The sequence below is a fragment of the Schistocerca serialis genome, chromosome 5, assembly GCF_023864345.2.
Source record: "Schistocerca serialis cubense isolate TAMUIC-IGC-003099 chromosome 5, iqSchSeri2.2, whole genome shotgun sequence".
Lineage (NCBI taxonomy): Eukaryota > Metazoa > Arthropoda > Insecta > Orthoptera > Acrididae > Schistocerca > Schistocerca serialis.
In genome coordinates, this window is record NC_064642.1 from 733,130,288 (window position 1) to 733,151,640 (window position 21,353).

The following is a 21,353-nucleotide window of genomic DNA, read 5'->3' on the forward strand; positions in this document are numbered from 1 at the left end:
AACCGAGCAGCTCCTGTTGGCTGGGAAACCGTTCCACTTCGCATGTAAGTTATTTGGCATGATGCCGTTTACGGTTGACGCCCACACTGCAACCCTGAGGAGGTCGCAGTCCCATATTACCTGGGCTAACGTCGCCATTTCACTGCAGTTCCTTTGTGCCTGCGCTTCGTCGTATTTTGCGTTACACGTGAGTTTGACGTCTTCTACAATGGAAGTTCTTAAAATAATAGGAGTTCTTCAGTACTCATTCCTGTCCTTTGGTGTGATAATTGCTGACAGATTCTGGCACACAAGTAAATATGGGAAATTGCTTTCCTTGTTAGTGGATTGTGATAAATGTCTGGTTCCGAACATGGGACGAGTAACAACATCACCTAAAAGATTTGTGAAGGTGCAGTTATCTATAGCAGTTTTTGTTTGTTGCTTGATTTTTAGTGAACTGTTGATTGCAAATGTTACTCTGGATGAGAAACTGAGCACTGTATTCGGTATGACCAATTTAATAACGGCTGTACTAACACTCGTACGATTCACAAACCTACAGTTGGTTGCCAAGAACAGACTGTCTTCACTTAACGATTGTCTGATGAACTTGATACACTGAGCAGCAGATAAGCAGAAGTACTCAGACAAGTGTTCGGTAAAGAACAGGGGCGATCTGCGCACACCACTCTCTGTGCGAACACTTAGTCGGGTGTATGTGGTGCTGTGTGGGATGTCGTTTGTGGTGACGTTCGTTCACCAGACTTTTTTGGTACTTTACCTCGCAGCACTAGCGTCATTAGTTGTGGAAATAATTTACTACATTGCGACACAACCAGTGTTCCTCGGCATGAAAGATATTAACATCTTGCGGCAGACGTGGTTCTTCTTGCTTTACAACACAAGCACAATGGCAGTATTCATAGTACCTGCTCAGTTTGTGTCTTCAGAGGCAGACCGCACAGTGAGGCTGTGCTCGCAGCTGCTGCTGGGAAGGAGGGGTGCGGCGGACGACACACAGAGGGAGCTGCGGCTGCTGGCGCTGCAGGTGTTCTCTGCTCGACCCACGACCAGGCTGCTGGGGGTGCTCACTCTCGATCTGAGAGTCGTCTCGGGTTTCATTTCTGTCGTAACGACCTTCACCGCTCTGCTTCTCACATTTTTTCCTTCAGGTATGACGACAGTGTGCGTAATTTGTGTCTTGATTTATAAATTCCTTTCCACTAAAGTACGAACTCATTATGTTCGCGCGAAATTCGTTGTGTATCTGCGTTTGTCATTCATCTGACAGATTTATTTGCTCTGCTCGAGGCTACAACTATAACAACGTCATGACAGCATGTAAAATTTGCACCAGAGCAATAAAATTTTAACGTCCGCACCTCGTATACGTCATCCTATTCCTACAGTTCTATATAAGTAATCAACCTATTGATTAGATTAGATTAGTACATGTTGCATACATAGATCATTAATACGACACTTCGTAATGATGTGGAACGTGTCAGGTTAATAAAAGGTGTATATACAAGACACTACATTACACAAAACATTACATAACACTTAATATTTTTAATTTTAACTTTTTTTGTGGGGGATGGGCACATTACCCTCTTACTATATCCAAAAAATCATCTAATGAGTGGAAGCAGTTGCTATGAAAAAATTATTTTAATTTCATTTGAAATGCTATATGGCTATCAGTCAGACTTGTGATGCTATTAGGTAAGTACCAAAGACTTTTGTGGCAGCATAACTTACCCCCATCTGTGCCAAAGTTATATTTAACCTTGGGTAGTGAAGTTCATCCTTTCTCCTAGTGTTGTAGCCATGTACACTGCTATTACTTTTGAATTCGTTAATAACAAATTTCATAAGTGAATATATATATATATATATATATATATATATATATATATATATATATATATATATATTTTGTGAAGCTGCAGTGAAGATCTCTAGCTCTTTAAAAAAGTGTCTGCAGGATGATCTTGGATGAGCTCCAGCAATTATTCTGATTGCACGCTTTTGTGCAAAGAACACTCTTTTACTCAATGATGAGTTCCCCAGAATATGATGCCATACGAAAGCAGAGAATGGAAATAGGCGTGGTAAGCTAATTTACTGAGTTGTATATCGCCAAAATTTGCAATGACCCTAATAGCATAAGTAGGTGAACTCAAACTTTTCAGCAAATCCTCAATTTTTTTTTCTAGTTCAACCCCTCATCAATGCATACACCTAGATATTTTGAATAGTTTACCTTAGCTAGCGATTTCTGATCGAAGTCTATATTTATTAATGATGTCATTCCATTTACTGTATGGAACTCTATACACTGTGTTTTCTCCAAGTTAAATAAGAGCCCATTTGCAGAGAACTACTTAATGACTTTCTGAAAAACATCATTACAGTATCACCAGTTAATTCTTGTCTGTTGGGTGTGATAGCTATACTTGTATCATCGGCAAAAAGTACCAGCTTTGCATCTTCGTGAATACAGAATGGCAAGTCATTAATATACACTAAGAACAGCAGAGGACCCAAGACCGAAGCTTGCAGCACCCCATTCATGATTGTTCCCCAGTTTGAGAAATCACCATTTTTTGCATATTATGTGAACTGCTTATTTCAACTTTCTCTTCCAGTTAGGTATGATTTAAACCATTTGAGCACAGTCCCATTCATACCACAGTACTTGAACTTATCTAGAAGTATTTCATGAGTTACACAGTCAAAATCCTTTGGGAGACAACAAAAAATCATAACTGGTGACTTCTGGTTACTCAGAGCATTTAATATTTCATTTGTGAAAGTATGTATAGCATTTTCCGTTGAAAAACCCTTCTGGAAACTAAACTGACATTTTGTTAAAACTTTATTTTTCCAAAGGTGTGAAGCTACTCTACAATACATTACTTTTTCAAGAATTTTAGATAAGGCAGTCAGAAGAGAGATTGGGTGGTAGTTGTTGACATGAGACGTATCCTCTTTTCTATGCAGTAGTTAAACAGTAGCATACTTCAGTCTATCTGGGAAAATACCCTGCTTCAGAGATCTATTACATATGTGGCTAAGAATCCCATTTATTTCTTGAGAACAAGCTTTTATTATCCTGCTGGAAATGCCATCAATTCCATGTGAGCTTTTATTCTTGAAAGAGTTTATTATCTTCCTAATTTCAGAAGGAGAATTGGGTAGAATTACAATTCTATCAAATGGTGTGCGTAAGGCCTCTTCCATTAACTGCCTTGCTTCTTCTAATGTACATTTAGATCCTATTTTCTCTACAACATTTAAAAAACGATCACTCAAATTGTTTTCGGCTTCTGGCTTGTTGTGTGTCAAGTTTCAATTCGCTTTGATGGTATTGTCATCATCATCCTGTACTCTTGGTTGCCCTGTCTCCCTTGTAATAGTATTCCAAATTGTTTTGATTTTGTTATCAGAGGTATTAATCTCAGACATGATGCACGTGTTTCTGCATTTTTTAATAATCTTTCTTAATGTAGCACAGTAGTTTTTATAATATTTGGCTGTTTCTGGGTCATTACACTTTCTTGTTGGTAGATTCGGTTCCCTTTTGTGGTTACAAGTTAATTTTATTCCTTTAGTAAGCCAAGGTTTTTTACATGGTTTCTTATAATTAGATTTAACTACTTTCTTGAGGAAACAGTTTTCAAATTCTCTTACAAGTGTATCATGAAATAAGTTATATTTTAAATTAGCATCGGGTTACTTGTACACCTTATCCCAGTCTAACTGCTGAAGATTTTCTCTGAAATTTCTAATTTTTGAGTCATTAATTGAATGCACAACTTTGGAGGGTAGTTTTGAATTACTGAATGGAGCTATGTCATATCCTCTAACTAGCTGAGCACCATGATCAGAAAGGCCATTCTCAACAAGACAAGAATTTATGTTTTGAAACCTATCTTGGTCTGTAAAAGTGTTATCTATCAATGTGCTGCTGTCCTTTACTACCCGAGTAGGAAAATTAATGACAGATGTCAGATTGAAAGAACCGAGCAAGACTTCCAGGTCATTCTTCCTATTACACTCTTTCAGTGAATCAACACTGAAGTCCCCACAAATAATAATTTACTTTCCCCTATCTTACAGATAGCACAACAAGGCAACTCCTACTCTCAATTTGTTCTCTCTACTCAAATGTGCAGCTAGTTTATAACAGCTGATTTACCTGTTCCGTATCATACACAATGTGATGCTCAGACAGGCATAGTATATCTATTACATTATCAAATTCAGTGTCTTCTAAACATACCACAAGCTCATCTACATCCTGGAATATTTTGGTGAAAAATGGTAACTTTACTTTTTACTTTCTTTTGTGACAATCTACTTTTTTCTTTAATCCACCAATATATTTTGTTGAATATGGTAAGATTATTATTTACTTTCCTGTTGTGATAATTTTGTGAGTTATGGACCTCTTTAGCACGTGCCTGCCTGAACTTCTCATTGGACGCTGATATTAGTCTAAAAACGAATTACATCCATGAGTGTTAGTGTCCCTCCTTACGGAATTCGCTAACAACCCTGCCAGTTTACCCTTCCCTTTCCTATTGAGGAGTAGGCCACGCCTTGTGAAATTCCCCCAGTCAATAGCCTCGACAGGAACCAATCCAATGTCCGACAGAGTGGCCTCCCTACGCAACTGATCCAACTCCATATTTACCCTTCTGACAGAGTGGTTCAACTGGGGCTGATCACGCCGCATGAAAGCAGGCACCAGCCCAACATTGGTATGGGTCGTTGCCGAGGTTATTTTCACCAGGTCACACTTAGTACTGTTACCCTGATCCATATCAATACTGTTTCCCCCTCCACCCACTATAATCACATGATCCTGCTTTGTGAATATCTTGCACAAGGAACCTATATCCTCTATCACCTCGCTAAGTCATGCACTTGGCTTGAAAAAGTTTGTGACTTGGTACCTGTCACCTAATTTTTCCTGCAAAATCTGGCCCATACCTATTCCATGGCTGCTACGTAGCAAACAGAACATTTGTCTTACTTTCTACTTTTTTTTGAAACAGTTGGTTTCCTATTGAGATTCTGTTGCATGTTAACTACATCTACTTCTACCGGAGCCTCTTCCTTACTTAAATGTAGTAGCAAGGCAAATCTATTGGTTGTGCCAATTGGGAAATTGTCATATACTGTCCTCTTTCTGGGGCCCCTGTTCCCAGCACTGTTTACCCACCTCCCCCCTTAACCTCTTCAGTTCCTCCCGCGCTCTGTCCAAATCAGCCTGAAGGGCCCTAATTTTCTCCTCCTGTTCACCTATAATCTTATCTCTTGAGCAAATCCTGCAAAAGAATGGAAGAGTCTCGTTTGCTACATCAATTCCCACGCCGCTACAGTTTCCCCAATGAAACCACCTGTCACAACAGAAGCACAGAACTCCTGAACTAACTTTCCTACTGCAGCTCACACACTTAGTATCCATGGTAGTTTGGAAATTAGTTAAGAGATTTACTAAGTAATAACGATAATATATTAAATACAGATGCAAAAGGACACTAAATATGTTTTCGAAAGTAATATGTAAGTAAACTATTGCCAAATGCACTTAAATTAGTCGTATAACGCTGAATATATATGATCAAAAAATAAGCCTAAACAGCCGATTGTAACCAAAACGAACTTACTGCGATTAGTGGAAGAATACGTAAATAAAAGAAAAACCTTTAGTGGCAAGCTTGAAGAGCACACTAATGAACTTATTTAATTAGTTAATCTATACGAAATGCACTTAAGATTGCGGTATAACGCTAACTATGCACACTCGGAAAGTAATGTAAAGCCGCGAAATATAAACAAAACGAACTTTTCATGATTACTGGAACAACACGCAAATAAAAGAAAAACCTTCAATGATGAGCCTGAAAAGCACCCTAATTAACGTATTTAACCTGGTAAACTACAGCAAATGCACTTACAATTGCGGTATAACGCTAAATATGCACAATCGAAAAATTACTCCTAAGCCGCAATAAGTAAACAAACGAACTTTTCGCGATTACTAGAACACTACGCTAATAAAAGAAAAACTTTTAATGGTGAGCTTGAGAGTACACTAAAGAACGTATTTAATTAGTTAAACGTGTTCAACTACAATTAATTACAACCTAAGTCACTTATCTATCACGAGAGCTCTGCCTCCATACGTGCGGCCTTGTGGAGGGCTACCAACTGCTTCGTCAGTCGACATGCCGCGCCTACTCATACATAGCACCTACAGATGGCGTCGCACGATCTACAACACCGTTTTAGATTTTGAGACGGAGTATAACATAAACGTTGAAGCTGCTAAGCTTATTGACGTTTTGCAAGGTCTAACGGTTTTTCGTGGAGGAAGTTTTGACTTTGTTTTGACCGGTGTTCAAGTTGTTCTAGGACAAGCTTTGTTAACTAATGGTCTTGATTGTGTTGATTGAGCACCACAATCTAGTGCTACACGACAGGTGAGCTTCATTTCTAGTGATTGCATGATCATCTGTACTACAAGCATGAATCAGAAAACGATCACCATTTCAGCACAATCACACAAAGAGGTAGGAAGACTGCCATGTACATTCTGCCTTTAATCGTGTTTGTGTTCAGAAATCGAATTCCAATTTATGGCTCACGTAATTAGGGGTAACAGTTACTGGCACTGTCAGGAACTTAGGATTATTTTTCTGTGATACTGCTGCTCACATTGTTTGAGCATCCCACGAATGCCATGTGAATATGGAATGTAAGGATTGAGCAGGATCGTACTTAATGGCATGTAGGGTATCAGCATCCTTGTACGACTGGCACCTAAGAGGAGAGATTTGCAAAATAAATAATATAATTCCATGTTGTGGTAATGTAAATGGCAGAAACAACTCTATGGTAGCGCAAACAATGACATCGTTTGCAGAAAGACTTGATTAGATAAGGAAATCAAGACGCTTTATACCAATAAATTCATGATTATCAAAATGTAATATCGTGCTCATCTTGAGTTATATGCAATTGTTAAGTATCCAAGGGTGATGATCAACATTATACAGAAAACAGAATACAGCAAGAACAATCCCATGTACATAGAACAAACACAAACTAAAAATTAAAACCAGAAAGAAAGACACAAAGTACACCACATTTATCATCAGAAATTCCATCCAAAACTAATAAACCCCACAGATAAGAATGAATACAGACAGAAAGACATCAACTATAAAAAGACTTCAAACACAACATTGGTACATAGACAGACAACCTACAAACAAAAAATCTCATTGTAGTAACACAAATAATGCTAACAGATAGAGCAAAACAAGAAAATAACCTGCAAATGCTGGACTAACATGAGACTAGTGAAGAAAGAAACTAACATTGTAATTGCCATATCAAGAATGAGCAAAGTGGGAAATTTCAAACTTAAAACAACAGCATTAAGAAATCAGAAAAACTGCAACCAAATAATATCTTATTCACAATAGCTGACAAAGTGATTGGTACAGTACTGATCGATAGCAAACTTTATACAAAAAAACCAAAGATTTGATCTCCTCTAGCAATATCGTAAAACTGAAATCTGATTCAGCAGCACATTTCGAAAACCACATACTAAACAACCTGCAAGACACAAAACATAATCACAAATAGATAAAAACAACACATCACACTGAATATCCTACAGGCTCCAGTAATCAAGAGCCAAGCAAAAGTTCACAAACCACTTATTCCAGTGAGGCCTGTAATTAATCTCAAGAATGCACCATTATACCATCTGGAAAAACAGATGAACAAAGTCATAATGCAACACTGTCAAATGAAAAACAGTGACAAAAGGAAAACACATACAAATATCAATTCACACATACACCACACAAGCAAGAGACGAAAGATTAACTGACTGTTGCAGTTGCCACATTACGCACTCTGAACACACACACACGCTCAAAAGACAGTGAAAAATGCACGTAAGGTGATGTAATAAATGTGTAATAGGTCCCGTAGAGCGTGGTGAACCAGTAAACCCATCTCCAGAACCACACAAATGAACACTGAAATCTTAAATAACACCAAATAATAAGTTAACCTCACAAAACGTGTGCGGCAAAAGTAGTTTCTTAGCTAAAAGGAAGAGAATAATATAAGAAAAGGTAACTTAGTAACATACTTGCAAGTACTACATTGTATATATATATATATATATATATATATATATATATATATATATATATATATATATATATAAACCGGTATAGGCATGCGTATGCAAAGACAGAGATACGTGTGTAAATAGGCAAAATACTGCGCAACGGTCGGCAACGCCTATAAAAAAAGCATACCCGATACATTACATCATGATGAGACATATATTTCGAAAAGAGATACTACCGCTATAGCAGTAATGTACGCATTATTAAGTGACATTTCTTTCCGTTGTATATGGCACATACCAAATCTGTGTGAGCGGATCAGTGCATAAGATACAGCGAAGCACCTAACAAACTGGTGTAGGCGCGGATATTCAAATAAAGAAATATGTAAACAGGCAGAGTACGGCAGATTTAAGTGAGTTTGAACGTGTTGTTATAATCGGCGCACGAGCGATGGGATACAGCATCTCCGAGGTAGTGATGAAGTGGGGATCTTCCCTGTGCGACCATTTGAAAGTGTGCCGTGAACATCAGGCATCCGGTAAAACATCAAATCTCCGATATCGCTTCAGACTGAAGAAGATCCTGCAAGAACGGGACCAACGACCACTGAAGAGAATATGTTTAACTGCAGGGTATGGTTGAATACACCAAAAAAAAAAAAAAAAAAAAAAAAAAAAAAAAAAAAAAAAAAAAAAGGAATAGGAGAGACGGAGACTTCCGCAGTTCTGAGAGTTAATTGAATATCACTTGCTGGCGTACCGTGAGCGCACGTGTTTACCTTTCGTCGGCGGCTGCATTGGCGGCTGTCGGCGAGAGCTGTGAACCTGAGAATCTATTCTAAATTTCTCTCGACTGTTAATCCCCAGGCCTGCGCAGTGGCTCTGACATCTCACCCAGTCAGCTAGATGTCCCGCTCTGTGGGTTTCGGCCTAACATTGAGACTGGCGTTACCATCATAAAATTTTCCTTCCCTCAGAATTGCGTCTGATAGCTGAGGTGTGGGAAATTACTTGTGTGGAATTACTAGTGTGAGTGTTAGTGGTTTATATTCATGAAGTGCTGGCTTGTTTATTCACTTTGTCTATGAATAATTTGTACATTTTTATGTAACTATGCCATGTGACATATCGGTTTAATCAGAATTGTTACAGGAATTCAATGTAATGTGTATTATTTGTTTGACACCTTGCACAGTATACAAATCTTACTAAACTTTTCAGAGTTTGCCCTTCAGCATAACGGTGTGCTATTTTCGAACCTACATAACATATCAAAACTTCAAAGCCTCACACTTACCCAAAGCCACTGACGAGATGGAGGCAGAGCCCATAAATTATAGACAGATACCAGGGAGTGCCATTAGTGCCTGACTCCTATAAGTTTTCCATGTCACTGTCAACTAACACACTACGTTACTGTAAAGTAAAATCCGATTTCAGTGAAGATTAAATATAATGTGACCAGCACAGTTAATTCAATGATATTTATAAACCAACGTGCAGTACCCACATTAAAGTTTACCTTAATTTGCAACCTGGCATTTCCTAGGCTACAGTTAAGTTCGTCTGTACTAATTCAGAATAAGTACACACTAAAACAAAACTCCATCCGAATCAGTCTCGAGTACCTCAACTGGATCGACTGACCGCCTTATCGTCACTATTGAACTAGTGTCATGGGGCCGAAATTTGGAGAGGTGTCGGGTCTTCACACCGCAGTACTGTCCATTGTCAGTTTTATTTTTGTGTATGCATCCTCTACTTCGGATGGAGAGTGGGACAATGGCAAATGAACAAATTAGAGGTGTCATCTTCAGCCATGTGTTTAAATATTTTTAATCAAATCCCAAAAGCGGTGACATGGTTAGAAGTGTTACCATTAATTACCAGGTGTCGGTTTGTGACCTGGAGCCATTGCAACTCGCTAATGTATCTCCTCAATTGGCATCACGAGGCTGAGTGCACTCTGGCAGACCAACAGTGAATGGAGGCCTGGATGGTCACCCATCCAAGTGCCTATCTTACCCAACGGTGCTTAAATTCTATGATCTGACACATGTGTGTCTATGGCGGCATTACCACTGACATCCACTGACATTAATATAACCTGTTGCATACTAAAATTGCAACTCCAGAAAAATAGCAAACAGCAAAATGTTTCTTACTGTAGATAGACAGTGTGGTATGAAGGCTACATGATTACATACTTAGGTGATGTGAGAGTGTACAGGGTACGAAATTTAGTACATTGAGATGACACCACTGGCACAAATAGCGGTCTTAACCCATTTGGCATCAAGCTGAACTAAGCTTTGCAGAAAGATATGGAAACTTCCATGCTGCTTCAGCTCTGTACCAGTGATCATGCATCCAAGCGGCCTTTGAGGGTTTTCCGCGACAGCCGTTCAGCAACCAATGACCAAGATCTGTTCAACATGTTTCTGATAAACAGAACTTGCTGGGCAGAGCAACTTCGGAATATTCATTGTTTCAATATAGAACAACTCGAGCATCATACAGTCTTGTGTTATCTTATTTGAAGGTTAAGTGACATCTACCTTGAATCTATTTTACTGTTGACGGGCTTAATAAGTCGGAAAGTAATAGCTGCGCTTTCGAAACCTACTGCTGTGCAAACCAGAGTCGATCGTGTGTGTAGCCAATGGCACCCAATAGAATTACGGCGTTTACTGGGCCGGTATGACATTGGTGAATGGTATCTGGCAATGCTCGTCCTCCTCGGTTTCCGTACTCCTCGGTACCTTTACACAAATGTACGTCGATCGTGATGCTGCACTCAGAACCGGGGCACGTCTGAAAAGGCGGCATGGCGCCACTGCTGTAGGTAGGGTGACCTAGGCGCACCATTACGTCATATCAAGGAAAAAGGCAAGAACTGTCAGCATGCTGACAGTCTGGGTAGCTCCACTCTTACTCGTACTGTACATGAGGATAATAGCCTGCAATCAAGCCCATTGCCTGGCTGAGGATACGTAACGTGGCTGCGTAATCTTACTGAGCATAGTGAAGAGTACGTCAGTTCCTCTGGTGCACTAATGATTTGGGGCTGTTGATACCTTCCATGGCGCTGATTATAGCTTTCCTAAACGCATTGATTCCATATGCACATGAGAGTCATGAGATACCAACAACTGTGAGCATGTAAGTTGCCGAAATATAAACCACAATCTCGACAGGCCACCATCCTGTCACTGTCAACACGTTGGTAGACCTTCCTCCTTCTCTCAAGAGACACGAGACGATTTCCTACACTTCTCTGACTTTTGAATGAAAAACACATAGTGCAATAATTCCATGTGCCGGATGTCTCAAACACCTGGGTCAAATTTAAATACGTGATAGTGGGATAGGGAATCAATCATCGAAACCGGATGTTTATTGTCTTATAGACATGCACAACGTCCACCATATTACAACAACGTAACTCATAGTAATTGTGAAAGTGATGGCCGCCATTCTCAATACATGCATGGCAGCGGGGCATGAACGTCTGCTGCACTCCCTAAAGGATGCCTGGTGTCTGTTGTAGCAGGAGACAGGCAGCTTGGACCCTCGCAAGCAGGTCTTCGTCCGTTCCTACGGGGGTTCCATGCATCAACGTCTTGACGTAACCCCAGGAGAAAAAGCCCAGAGATGTGAGGAACAGCGATCGGACAGGACCTCCCTTTCCAATCCAACGATGAGAGTATATGTCTATTAAGTGCTCGATGTGGGCTGGGAAATCTTCTTGTTGAAATCACGTCGTTTCGTAGTCAACAAAGGTTACAGTCTCCAAGGAATGTGGCAGCACACCTCGCAGAAACACCAACTGACAAGGACCACTCAAAAGGGGAGGCAGCAAATAATGTACCGTTAGCTAATGTGGGGCAATTCCCGACCATACTGGCGTTGCCATCATAAAATTTTCCTTCCCTCAGAATTGCGTCTGATAGCTGAAGAGTGGGAAATTACTTGTGTGGAATTACTAGTGTGAGTGTTAGTGGTTTATATTCATGAAGTTCTGGCTTGTTTATTCACTTTGTCTGTGAATTGCTGCTGGTGGCCACCAATGTGGGTGGGGCTGGAGATTCCAGTCGTATCCTTGTGGCTGTTGAACGCAGCATCACAGGTGAATGAGGCATCCATCAATAATATTAACTGTACGAAGTTCAGCACTCCATCACCGTGGTAGACAATCAACTGACAGAAGACATGGTTCAACATGCGTTGGCAATAGTGCGCCGGCTGTTCAAGCTGTGCTAGGCGCTACAGTTTGGAAGCGTGCGACCGCTACGGTCGCAGGTTCGAATCCTGTCTCGCGCATGGATGTGTGTGATGTCCTTAGGTTGGTTAGTTTTAAGTAGTTCTAAGTTCTAGGGGACTGATGACCTCAGATGTTAAGTCCCATAGTGCTCAGAGCCATTTGAACCATTTTTTGAACCTAATATCAAAATATTTACTTATGTGAAACGGCGGCGCACGTGCTGTCGTCGTTCTAGTGTTCCGGGGACCATTATACTGTTATGATAGCTACCGTCTGTGGGCTGTGGGGTTTCATTTCACGACGTGTTTACTTCATATTCATATCTCTTTCCCTCGCGGAGTTATTTCAAGCGGAACAATTTACCTCGGTAACTTCTAGTCCACTCTCCCCTACATTGCTTGCTTTCCACGACAATGAGAACTCAAACACAAAAGGTTACAAACGTGATAATCCACATCGATGTATGTATTAGCTGTCAAATTTACACACAGCGACAACAGGTGAGGAAAGGACGCTGATTGACATTACGTTAGTGGCCAGTAACCGGAACACTAACGGCCACAAGGCAGAAAATTCCGCTGGTACACTTGAATTGTAGTCAACCAATATAGTTAATTGCACCGCATGGCGGCTAAATTTCATTAATAGAAACACTCGGTGTTGCTCACAGGAAAACTTCCCCAACAGCGTACCACCGAAAACGAATCACTACAAAATGAACGAACGTGACTTGGATAGTTGAAACCACTACTCAACTTTAACGTCCTGGATCAGTGAACCACGAAGCTCGTAGCGATCGGACAGCTCCACACACGCTCCGACACTGCGCAGGGACCGGCAGCGGACCCATCCGACCGCACCACGCGGAGATAACTTCCCTGGTGCGCGGAAACCTACCAACCACCCCAGTATGCCGACAACATCTAAAATAGTCGTCAGTGGACATAACGGCAAGTATATACACAACCTGACAAGCCAAACACTGCACGAACATCTGAACGATACTCAACAGTAACTAAGCACGCACGGAGACACATCGGGAGTCGATGCACACACACACACACACACACACACACACACACACACAAAACCGACTCATGAACGATCGGCGAGCCAAAACGGGTCGTCCGGTAGGACGACCGACCAACGTGTCCCGGCTCAAAGTGATGTGTGGCGGCAATGGTCGGGCGAGCCATGTCGACCCAGACCTGACTGCTGCTCCAACCCGACTGCACCAGTACCGCATTGCAACTCCCCTGCTGGCAGGTCCGGACTGCGCTCCAGACGCCCTTCCACTGACTGGCAGCCCAGAGTCGCGACATGAACTGGCTTACGACAGACCACGACCGGGAAGTAATAGCAGTCGAGCAAAGATACTACGAAAGGCGGTATATCGATACGCGCTGCTAACGCCCCTCACGGTCAGACAAAGCAGCAACTCAGTGAATGTAGTAATTTAAATTAACGTATTCAGGTGGAAGTAAAAAACGGGGTGTAAATACATGATGGCGGGAACACGAGCCACGCACGGCTCAACTAATGTGTACAGCCCTGGACTACTGCCAAATGTTTTGACTCCCAAGCAGACATAGCAGCAGACCTTGAAAGAGTTCAGAGACACGCGGCAAGGCTCGTAACTAACTGTACAACTCACAGGAAAGTATGAACGGAATGCCTATGGAGCTTAGCAAGTCTAAGGTTTCCGTTGTCCTTGCGAAATCCTTTTGGGTAAATTTAGAGATCCAGTGTTACTCGAAGTCTGTGCGAAGGTTCTGCAGTGAGGAGCAACATAAATGGGTCGTCACTCATGTAGAGATATTGAAGCTCTTCCTCTACGGGACATCATTGTATCCCTGTGAAACTGATTTTAAAACTACTGATGCCACTGAATTACAGAATTGTGCTTGCGTTAATAGAATGACTGAGAGAAATGGCGAAAGATAAAGGTAGTATGGTCATGTTTGCCAAGAATGAAAGGAATTTCAAATCTCTCAGTTCATAGGCCATTTTTGAAGTTGAGCGTGGAACACTCTCTGTTCATTTACCTGCCACGCACGAAACGATGGACCACAGGGCCCATAACCCGCTATCTGATACGTCCCTATATTTTAAAGACTTTAATTCACACAACTTGCCACGGGTCTCTCTCATCACATGCTCCTGGGTCCTCAGACGGCTAGCGCAGTAACTTCCGCATTTCTATAGGTGAGTTCTCCTCTGGTAATCTCGCGAGGTGGTTCCCAGCGTCACTGATACCGGTCAGCGAACGTTCTACGACTTGGATACGTTTGGATCGTTGAACAGTGCCTCAGACGAAGCAGATGAAACAGGTCCTTATCGAGGTTAAGTGTGCGCAGTAAAGCCAAGTGACTGCTCGTATATCAAAAGGAGACCATGAGTAGCTTGATAACATTGCAAACTTGATTAACCTTTCCATTATTTTCAAGCCTTCAGGACAAGTCAAAGACCGCTTCCTGGAGTGAGCAACGTCATTTTTCAATCAGGAGCAGTCATGTGGCACCTTGCTGGTTCTAATGCCGATCTGTTCCTGAGAACCTCAAAGACACTGGGTAGCGAGTACAAAGCGTTGACGAATTAGCGAGGAGATGATTAGCATTAAATTCCTAAACACGATTAACTGTTCCGCAAAGACACGTAAGTACGGAAGGCTTCCACGAAACTTTCTGGGGGAGGTGGTCAGTGCCCAAGTACTGTTTTAGCGCGCAGCCAGGGAAGCATAGCGCAGCCACCGTTAGTAGGAACCATAATTAAGTGTTCTGTGACCCCAGAGGCATTCCTGAGAGGAGCAAAGAGGTATTTTGTTTCAGATGAGATGAAACATACAGCTGTTACATATTGATATGGTGTTGGATGAGGTGGGTGGTGGTAGGGGGGCTGTGTGGAGTCTGCGGCTTGTGACAACACCTTATCACAACAAAATGAATAATGGCATCCTACACCTCTTGCCATGCGGAGCTAAGTTAATCTACGTAAAAATTTTCAAATACAAAGGAGAGATAACTAATGCTAAGTTTACATTGTTGTGTTTCAAAGTACTGTCGAGAAAGTGCATGTTAGTATAATGATCAAAAGTAATATTAGAAATACCTAGTTCCTTAAAGTAGCGCTCGTACTTTTGTAATAATGTAATCTCTAAATTTGCAGATAATGTAGCAGCAGCCAGACAAAGGAATACGACTGAGCTCAACAGTCTTTCACAACTGTGACACATCGTGTTATGAAATTTCATCTTAAAGATCATCCTGACGTCACACATCGTGATCCACGAGGCCAACATCGCTGGACTGACATGAGAACAACTCGTAGTAGGCTGAGTTATTCTTATGCTAGATTTTGTAATAATTTTGGTCATACATTATGACCATGTCGAGTTTATACTCATATGCTACTGCTTTGTGATAAACAGGAGAAATGTTTCACCCGAAGAAAGAAAGAGAGAGAGAGAGAAGTCAGACATCAATTTTGAGTTATGGAACATATAATCAACATGTGGAGTAGTTGTTGAAATTCTCTTACAATAAAAGATAACAGTGCAAGGCAGCTAGCCTTGACGTTAACTCGAATACCAGAAAAATAATTATGTCTGCATGTTCTGTTTTCCACAGCCTTGCACCGCCTCTTCTCCCTCGTCCCCTCTCCGTTCCACAGACGCCTTTATCGAGAGCCCGAGCGCTTAGAAAGCCGACTTACTGCAGACATCTCAGACATTTCATTTATTTTATCAAGTTATGAATACTGTTTGACTTCAGTAGGGGTATGAGAGCACCACAGGCTGCCAGAAACATTAGCGCCTTGTATGGCGGTAATGCCACTGGAGGAAAATGGTTTCTCATTTTAGGGAGGATCTTTTTGACATTAGAGACTCTCCACTTTTAGGAAGACATCGCCATATGATGAAATTCGTGTACTTGCGTTAATCCACTGTCATCCACTTCAGTGTGGTCGAGAAGCAGATGTGAAGCAACTGTGGTCATTGCAACATCTTGCGACATTTACATGCAACGGTGAAAGTTCAAATACCGGATGTATTCAGCACTACGTGCTCTAAGCCAAAATCACAAAAATCAACGAGTGACCAAATGTACTATCATGCGCAAAAGTATCCGAACGACTTGAATTGTGATCCGCATGATTTGCATGCAACCAGTATAACGTAGCTGTCTAGCGGGGCCTCTAATCGCTTTTCGGTACAGTCGTTCGACTATACAAAATGGATACCACGATTGACCACTAGACAACACTGCTATTTAAGGCAATCAGTGCGATGTAACATCACACCATGATACTGCAAAAACTAGAAAAACACGTAATTAGAGATGAGTTAGTTACAATGTTTTTCAAAAGCGTTACCATCTCATTAGAGTCTGAAACAACTAACAATGGCACATAAACTATGTAGCAATCCTTAAACAAAGTAAATGTTTGCATGGACAAGATATTCTGAGACAATGTCTGGACTAATAAAGGTCTATGACAGTTCAAAGTATTTTTCCTCTGTATAAGGTTTTCCCGCACCTGCTAAATGTCCCAGTGACGATTGGTTTTTGCATAAACTGGTCGTTAAAGGAACTAGTTAAAGAAAACTCGATAAACAACGGTAAACGCTCCATAGAAATCGCAATATTAGTGGAGTATAATCAGCAATGTCACTGTAACAATTATTTATGAAGAATTCCTGGCCCACATGTTTGAACCGTAAATGACATGACGAAATCTTTTGTTCTGGATCTGAACAGAAACCGATCATACGTAGCCACTACTAACTAAAATACACTTTGGCACCTGCCCTGGACTTGATCAAGGCAACGATCATCAATGCTGACTAGCAGTAAAGAGTCATGAAATATATAGGTTTTCAACAGTATTAGTTGACATATCTGATACTGTCCACTCCACCCTCAGACCTTTCACTACTCATTTGTAAAACTTGTCGTTTAACAGACTTTTCCTTTCCCTTTCCCATTTTCTTTGTGTTGTTTTACCTTTCCCTTTTTCTTGATTTTTTCTCACTTTTACATTGCTGATGTTCACTTTCCTTTTATTGCTTTGCTCTTCTGCTAAGGTTTGTTTTACTGGAGTATCGGTTAAAATAGCGGTTTTTCTAGAACATCTCTTGTTTGTTCCAATCCTTGGTGGTGCCTTCGGGAAAGAACGCACTGCTTTTAGAGAGAAAAAGTATTCATCTCCAAGTTGTTGTTCTATGACACCAGAAGATCCATGCAGATTAGCAACCTCTGATGATCCTGGCGAATCAACGTTTTGTCATTTATCTGTACTAATGTTTACAATTTCATATGCATAAATTGGGGCATGCTGTTCCGAGGTCACAATGTGCCCCCGAAAAACGGAACATGTAGCCCAAATCACACATGTGGAAATAAAAGCAAGATATTGGTTGCGTCACGAAACATATATAATTTACGCATTGTATACCAATACTGTAGATAAATCCTTACATAAAAAATACCTAATATCAGCCGGACGGTGTGGCCATGCGGTTCTAGGCGCTTGAGTCTGGAACCGTGCGACCGCTACGGTCGCAGGTTTGAATCCTGCCCCGCGCATGGATGTGTGTGATGTCCTTAGGTTGGTTAGTTTTAAGTAGTTCTAAGTTCTAGGGAACTGATGACCACAGATGTTAAGTCCTATAGTGCTCAGAGTCATTTGAACCACTTTTTTAACCTAATATCAAAATATTTACTTATGTGAAACGGCGGCGCACGTGCTGTCGTCGTTCCAGTGTTCCGGGGACCATTATACTGTTATGATGGCTACCGTCGGTGGGCTGTGGGGTTTCATTTCACGACGTGTTTACTTCATATTCATATCTCTTTCCCTCGCGGAGTTATTTCAACCGGAACAATTTACCTCGGTAACTTCTAGTCCACTCATCCCTACATTTAAACCCGAGTTTTATCCCATTTCTGTTGCTTTTAAGTCAGCTGTATTACAGACTGAGATAGGGCAGTCTTCACATGTGCTCATAGTACCGGTATGCAATGCTTGGATATGAATTGTAATAAGAGACATTATACTACACACATGTGGACATTACATTTCACTCTAATCTAGAAATAACAGGAAACCCCCATGAAGGACAATGTTTTAATTGACACGTAGTAATGATAAAAAGAATTTCAGAGGTTGCATGCATGGTGTCAGCATCACTTAACTAACTACACGATAGGTTATACCAACGACGAATGTTGTCGGTATTATTCTGAAAGTATGAGTGTCCTGAAAAAGTATAGTGATATATTTAATTTGTTACTATGTATTGCTGCCACGTTCGCGCCAATGTATTTCGACGTTACGAACTCTTCCACGCACAAAGCACACCTGGCTAGCTTCCACTTTCGTTTCGCGCACATTGTTCTCAGCTGCTGGCTGTGGACTGACCATCGTGTTGTGCGGTCGATCAATGGCTCTGCTCCTCAATGCCCACATACCTCCTTGTAGCGGCTTTTGGGACAGAATTGTGGAACAGCGTCTCATTAAACAAGCAACTGGCGACTAGAGAGGTCAATAGGTACTGGAAAACCTTGTTCTGTCCGTTTGCAGTAACACAAGAGGATAAATTTCATGTTTATTTTCGTACTAGGATATCCTCTTTTCAGTATATGTCAATGACTCTTAAAAATTAATGTACTAAATTGTAACAAATAAAAACATTAACTTCTGCTATATCGCTGTAGACAAGAAAGTTCCTTGTCTTAACGATTTCTCAAGATACTTTCTTCTTTGTACGCTATTATTCTCCAAAATCTCGCTTCGCTATCTCGACCGGTTTATGCAACCTGGAGTTTACGTGCTACATACGATCCATTTTCTCAAGATCAAAGACAGATAAAGACCTCCTTCCAACTACAAAGAAAAATTCAGTATGTTAGCTAGATTTCGTATGCAGCAACAGATGCACCAAACGCAAAATGATTGTGACCCCTAATTTCCATTGCAAACTTTTCCGATTTTACACAGTGTCTTAAGTAACTGTATGTATCGCAATAAGTACGACCATTGGCGCGATGGTGGTCACGTCACCATAGAACTGACACACGAAATTACAAGTAAAGCAAAAATAAATAACTTTACTGAATTGTTCCCGTAAAATAGTTTGAGATAAGTTACACGGTTTGTGCTTCGATTCTGTCAGCGCTGTGCGTCGCCAACAGGTGCGGACACAGATGGCTTCCCGCCTCAATATCTGCAGGATCTGCCTGCATGTGAAGGTGAGAGGTGCCGGGGCTAGCAGTGTATTCAACACTAAATTCGTCTAGAATCTTCATATGGAAATGATGCTCTAAGCCTCCCCCCCCCTTTTCTAACTCCGACTTTTGCTGTTGCACATGGATGAAGAAGAAACGCGAACTGACTGTAATCGACCCTGCAAGTGGAGTAGAAAAGAGTTTGGCACCTGCTTAACGTGGTGAGAAATGAAAGGAGTGCTGTACCGATCTACAGAATGAAAATTCTGTCCAAAATAACAATTTGATTTATTATGGCTAAACTAAAAATGTTAAACAAAACACATGAAACATTTACAATACGTCAAATTGGATACTCAAATAAATGCTCTGAAGGTGAAGTTAACCGTAAAGTAGCTTGTGACATTTATGACCAAGTGGTATGTGGAGCCAATTCCTTGCAACTCAAATCTTAAGAGAAATACCCACCCAACCCAACATTAATTGCTGTTACGGTAGTGAACTCAGACAATGAACACCCAAGACAGAACCACGTTAGGAAAGACGGGAACAAGCGCACTCTGCTGAGCTCTGATTATCACATAGCAAAATTCCCTAATCTGCCGGTGCTGCGGACATACATTACTAAGTTGTCTTCTTAACTGCAAGCACACGATCTTGTGTACTGGAGGCGCACACGATCTGGTGTGCCGGAGGCGATGGCTGGTTGCTTCGACGTCCCGTCGTGATGATGATATTGTCGCGAGTATAGCCCGAAACAAATTATCCTGGTGTGATTGTTCCAGACTAAAGACTTCCTAGCAATACAAATGTGCCTCTGAGGGAGACGTAGAAGGCTTGCCACACAATCACTGACGGTACAGTGATTGATTTTAGCAAGCGAAGTCACACAGTAACTCCGATATAGTAAACTTTAGCCAAAACTGCTCAAGACGGGCAACATAGGCCACTTGTACGCTGAACACTCAAATGCCAACTGTACTCGAAAAGTTAGGTTGAAGTCGAAACTTCAGCATCTTCGTCAAACAGTTACAACTAAAATGAAATTATATTACACAGCCAACGAAAGGCAGGCTGTCCAGAGCAGCGAGTCAGTGTTGTAACCTACTCCGACCAAAAGGCGAGAGCCGACTCCCTCAAGAGTGCCCGTACAAGTCGAACACAGAACATTACCGCCCCCACAACAGAGACCGTGGTTGAACGCGCCATTCAGCAACTCGAAAACCGGCGGAAAATTCCACTCTATTGCCGAAGCACTGCTATTCCACCAATTGAGATACTTGGCGACAATTCCTGCGCCGATTTTGCTACGTTACGGAGATATCCCCTGCGCAAGCCAATCACAGTTATGATTTTGCAGAAAACGCGGGAATTTGTCCACCAAGACTCTCTGGGAACACAAGTTATTCCCACGCCTGGCTGGTAGTCCGTCAGAAAGTGTTGTCACTAAGTTTCTGCGAAGTAACGGACTCACTAACACCAGAGATTTAGGAACCAAGTTTTAAATTGCAAGACATTTCCAGGGGCAGATGTGGACGCTGACAACAATCTAGTGGTTATTAACTGTAGACTAAAACTGAAGAAACTGCTAAAAGATGGGAATTTAAGGAAATTGGTCCTGGATAAACTGACTAAACCAGAGGTTGTACAGAGTTTCAGGGAGAGCATAAGGGAACAATTGACAGGAATGAGGGAAAAAAATACAGTA

The 21,353-nt window shown here is 41.3% G+C and overlaps 1 protein-coding gene across 1 annotated transcript in view; it reads left to right on the forward strand.

Moving 5' to 3' along the window:
* Nucleotides 1-892: 892 nt before the first annotated feature.
* Nucleotides 893-21,353, forward strand: part of LOC126482199 (carboxypeptidase B-like) — a 139,047-nt gene continuing 118,586 nt past the window's right edge. The window contains exon 1 of the mRNA XM_050106177.1: nucleotides 893-1,111. Within this exon, the coding sequence (XP_049962134.1) occupies nucleotides 893-1,111 (219 nt within the window). The remainder of the gene's footprint in view (nucleotides 1,112-21,353) is intronic.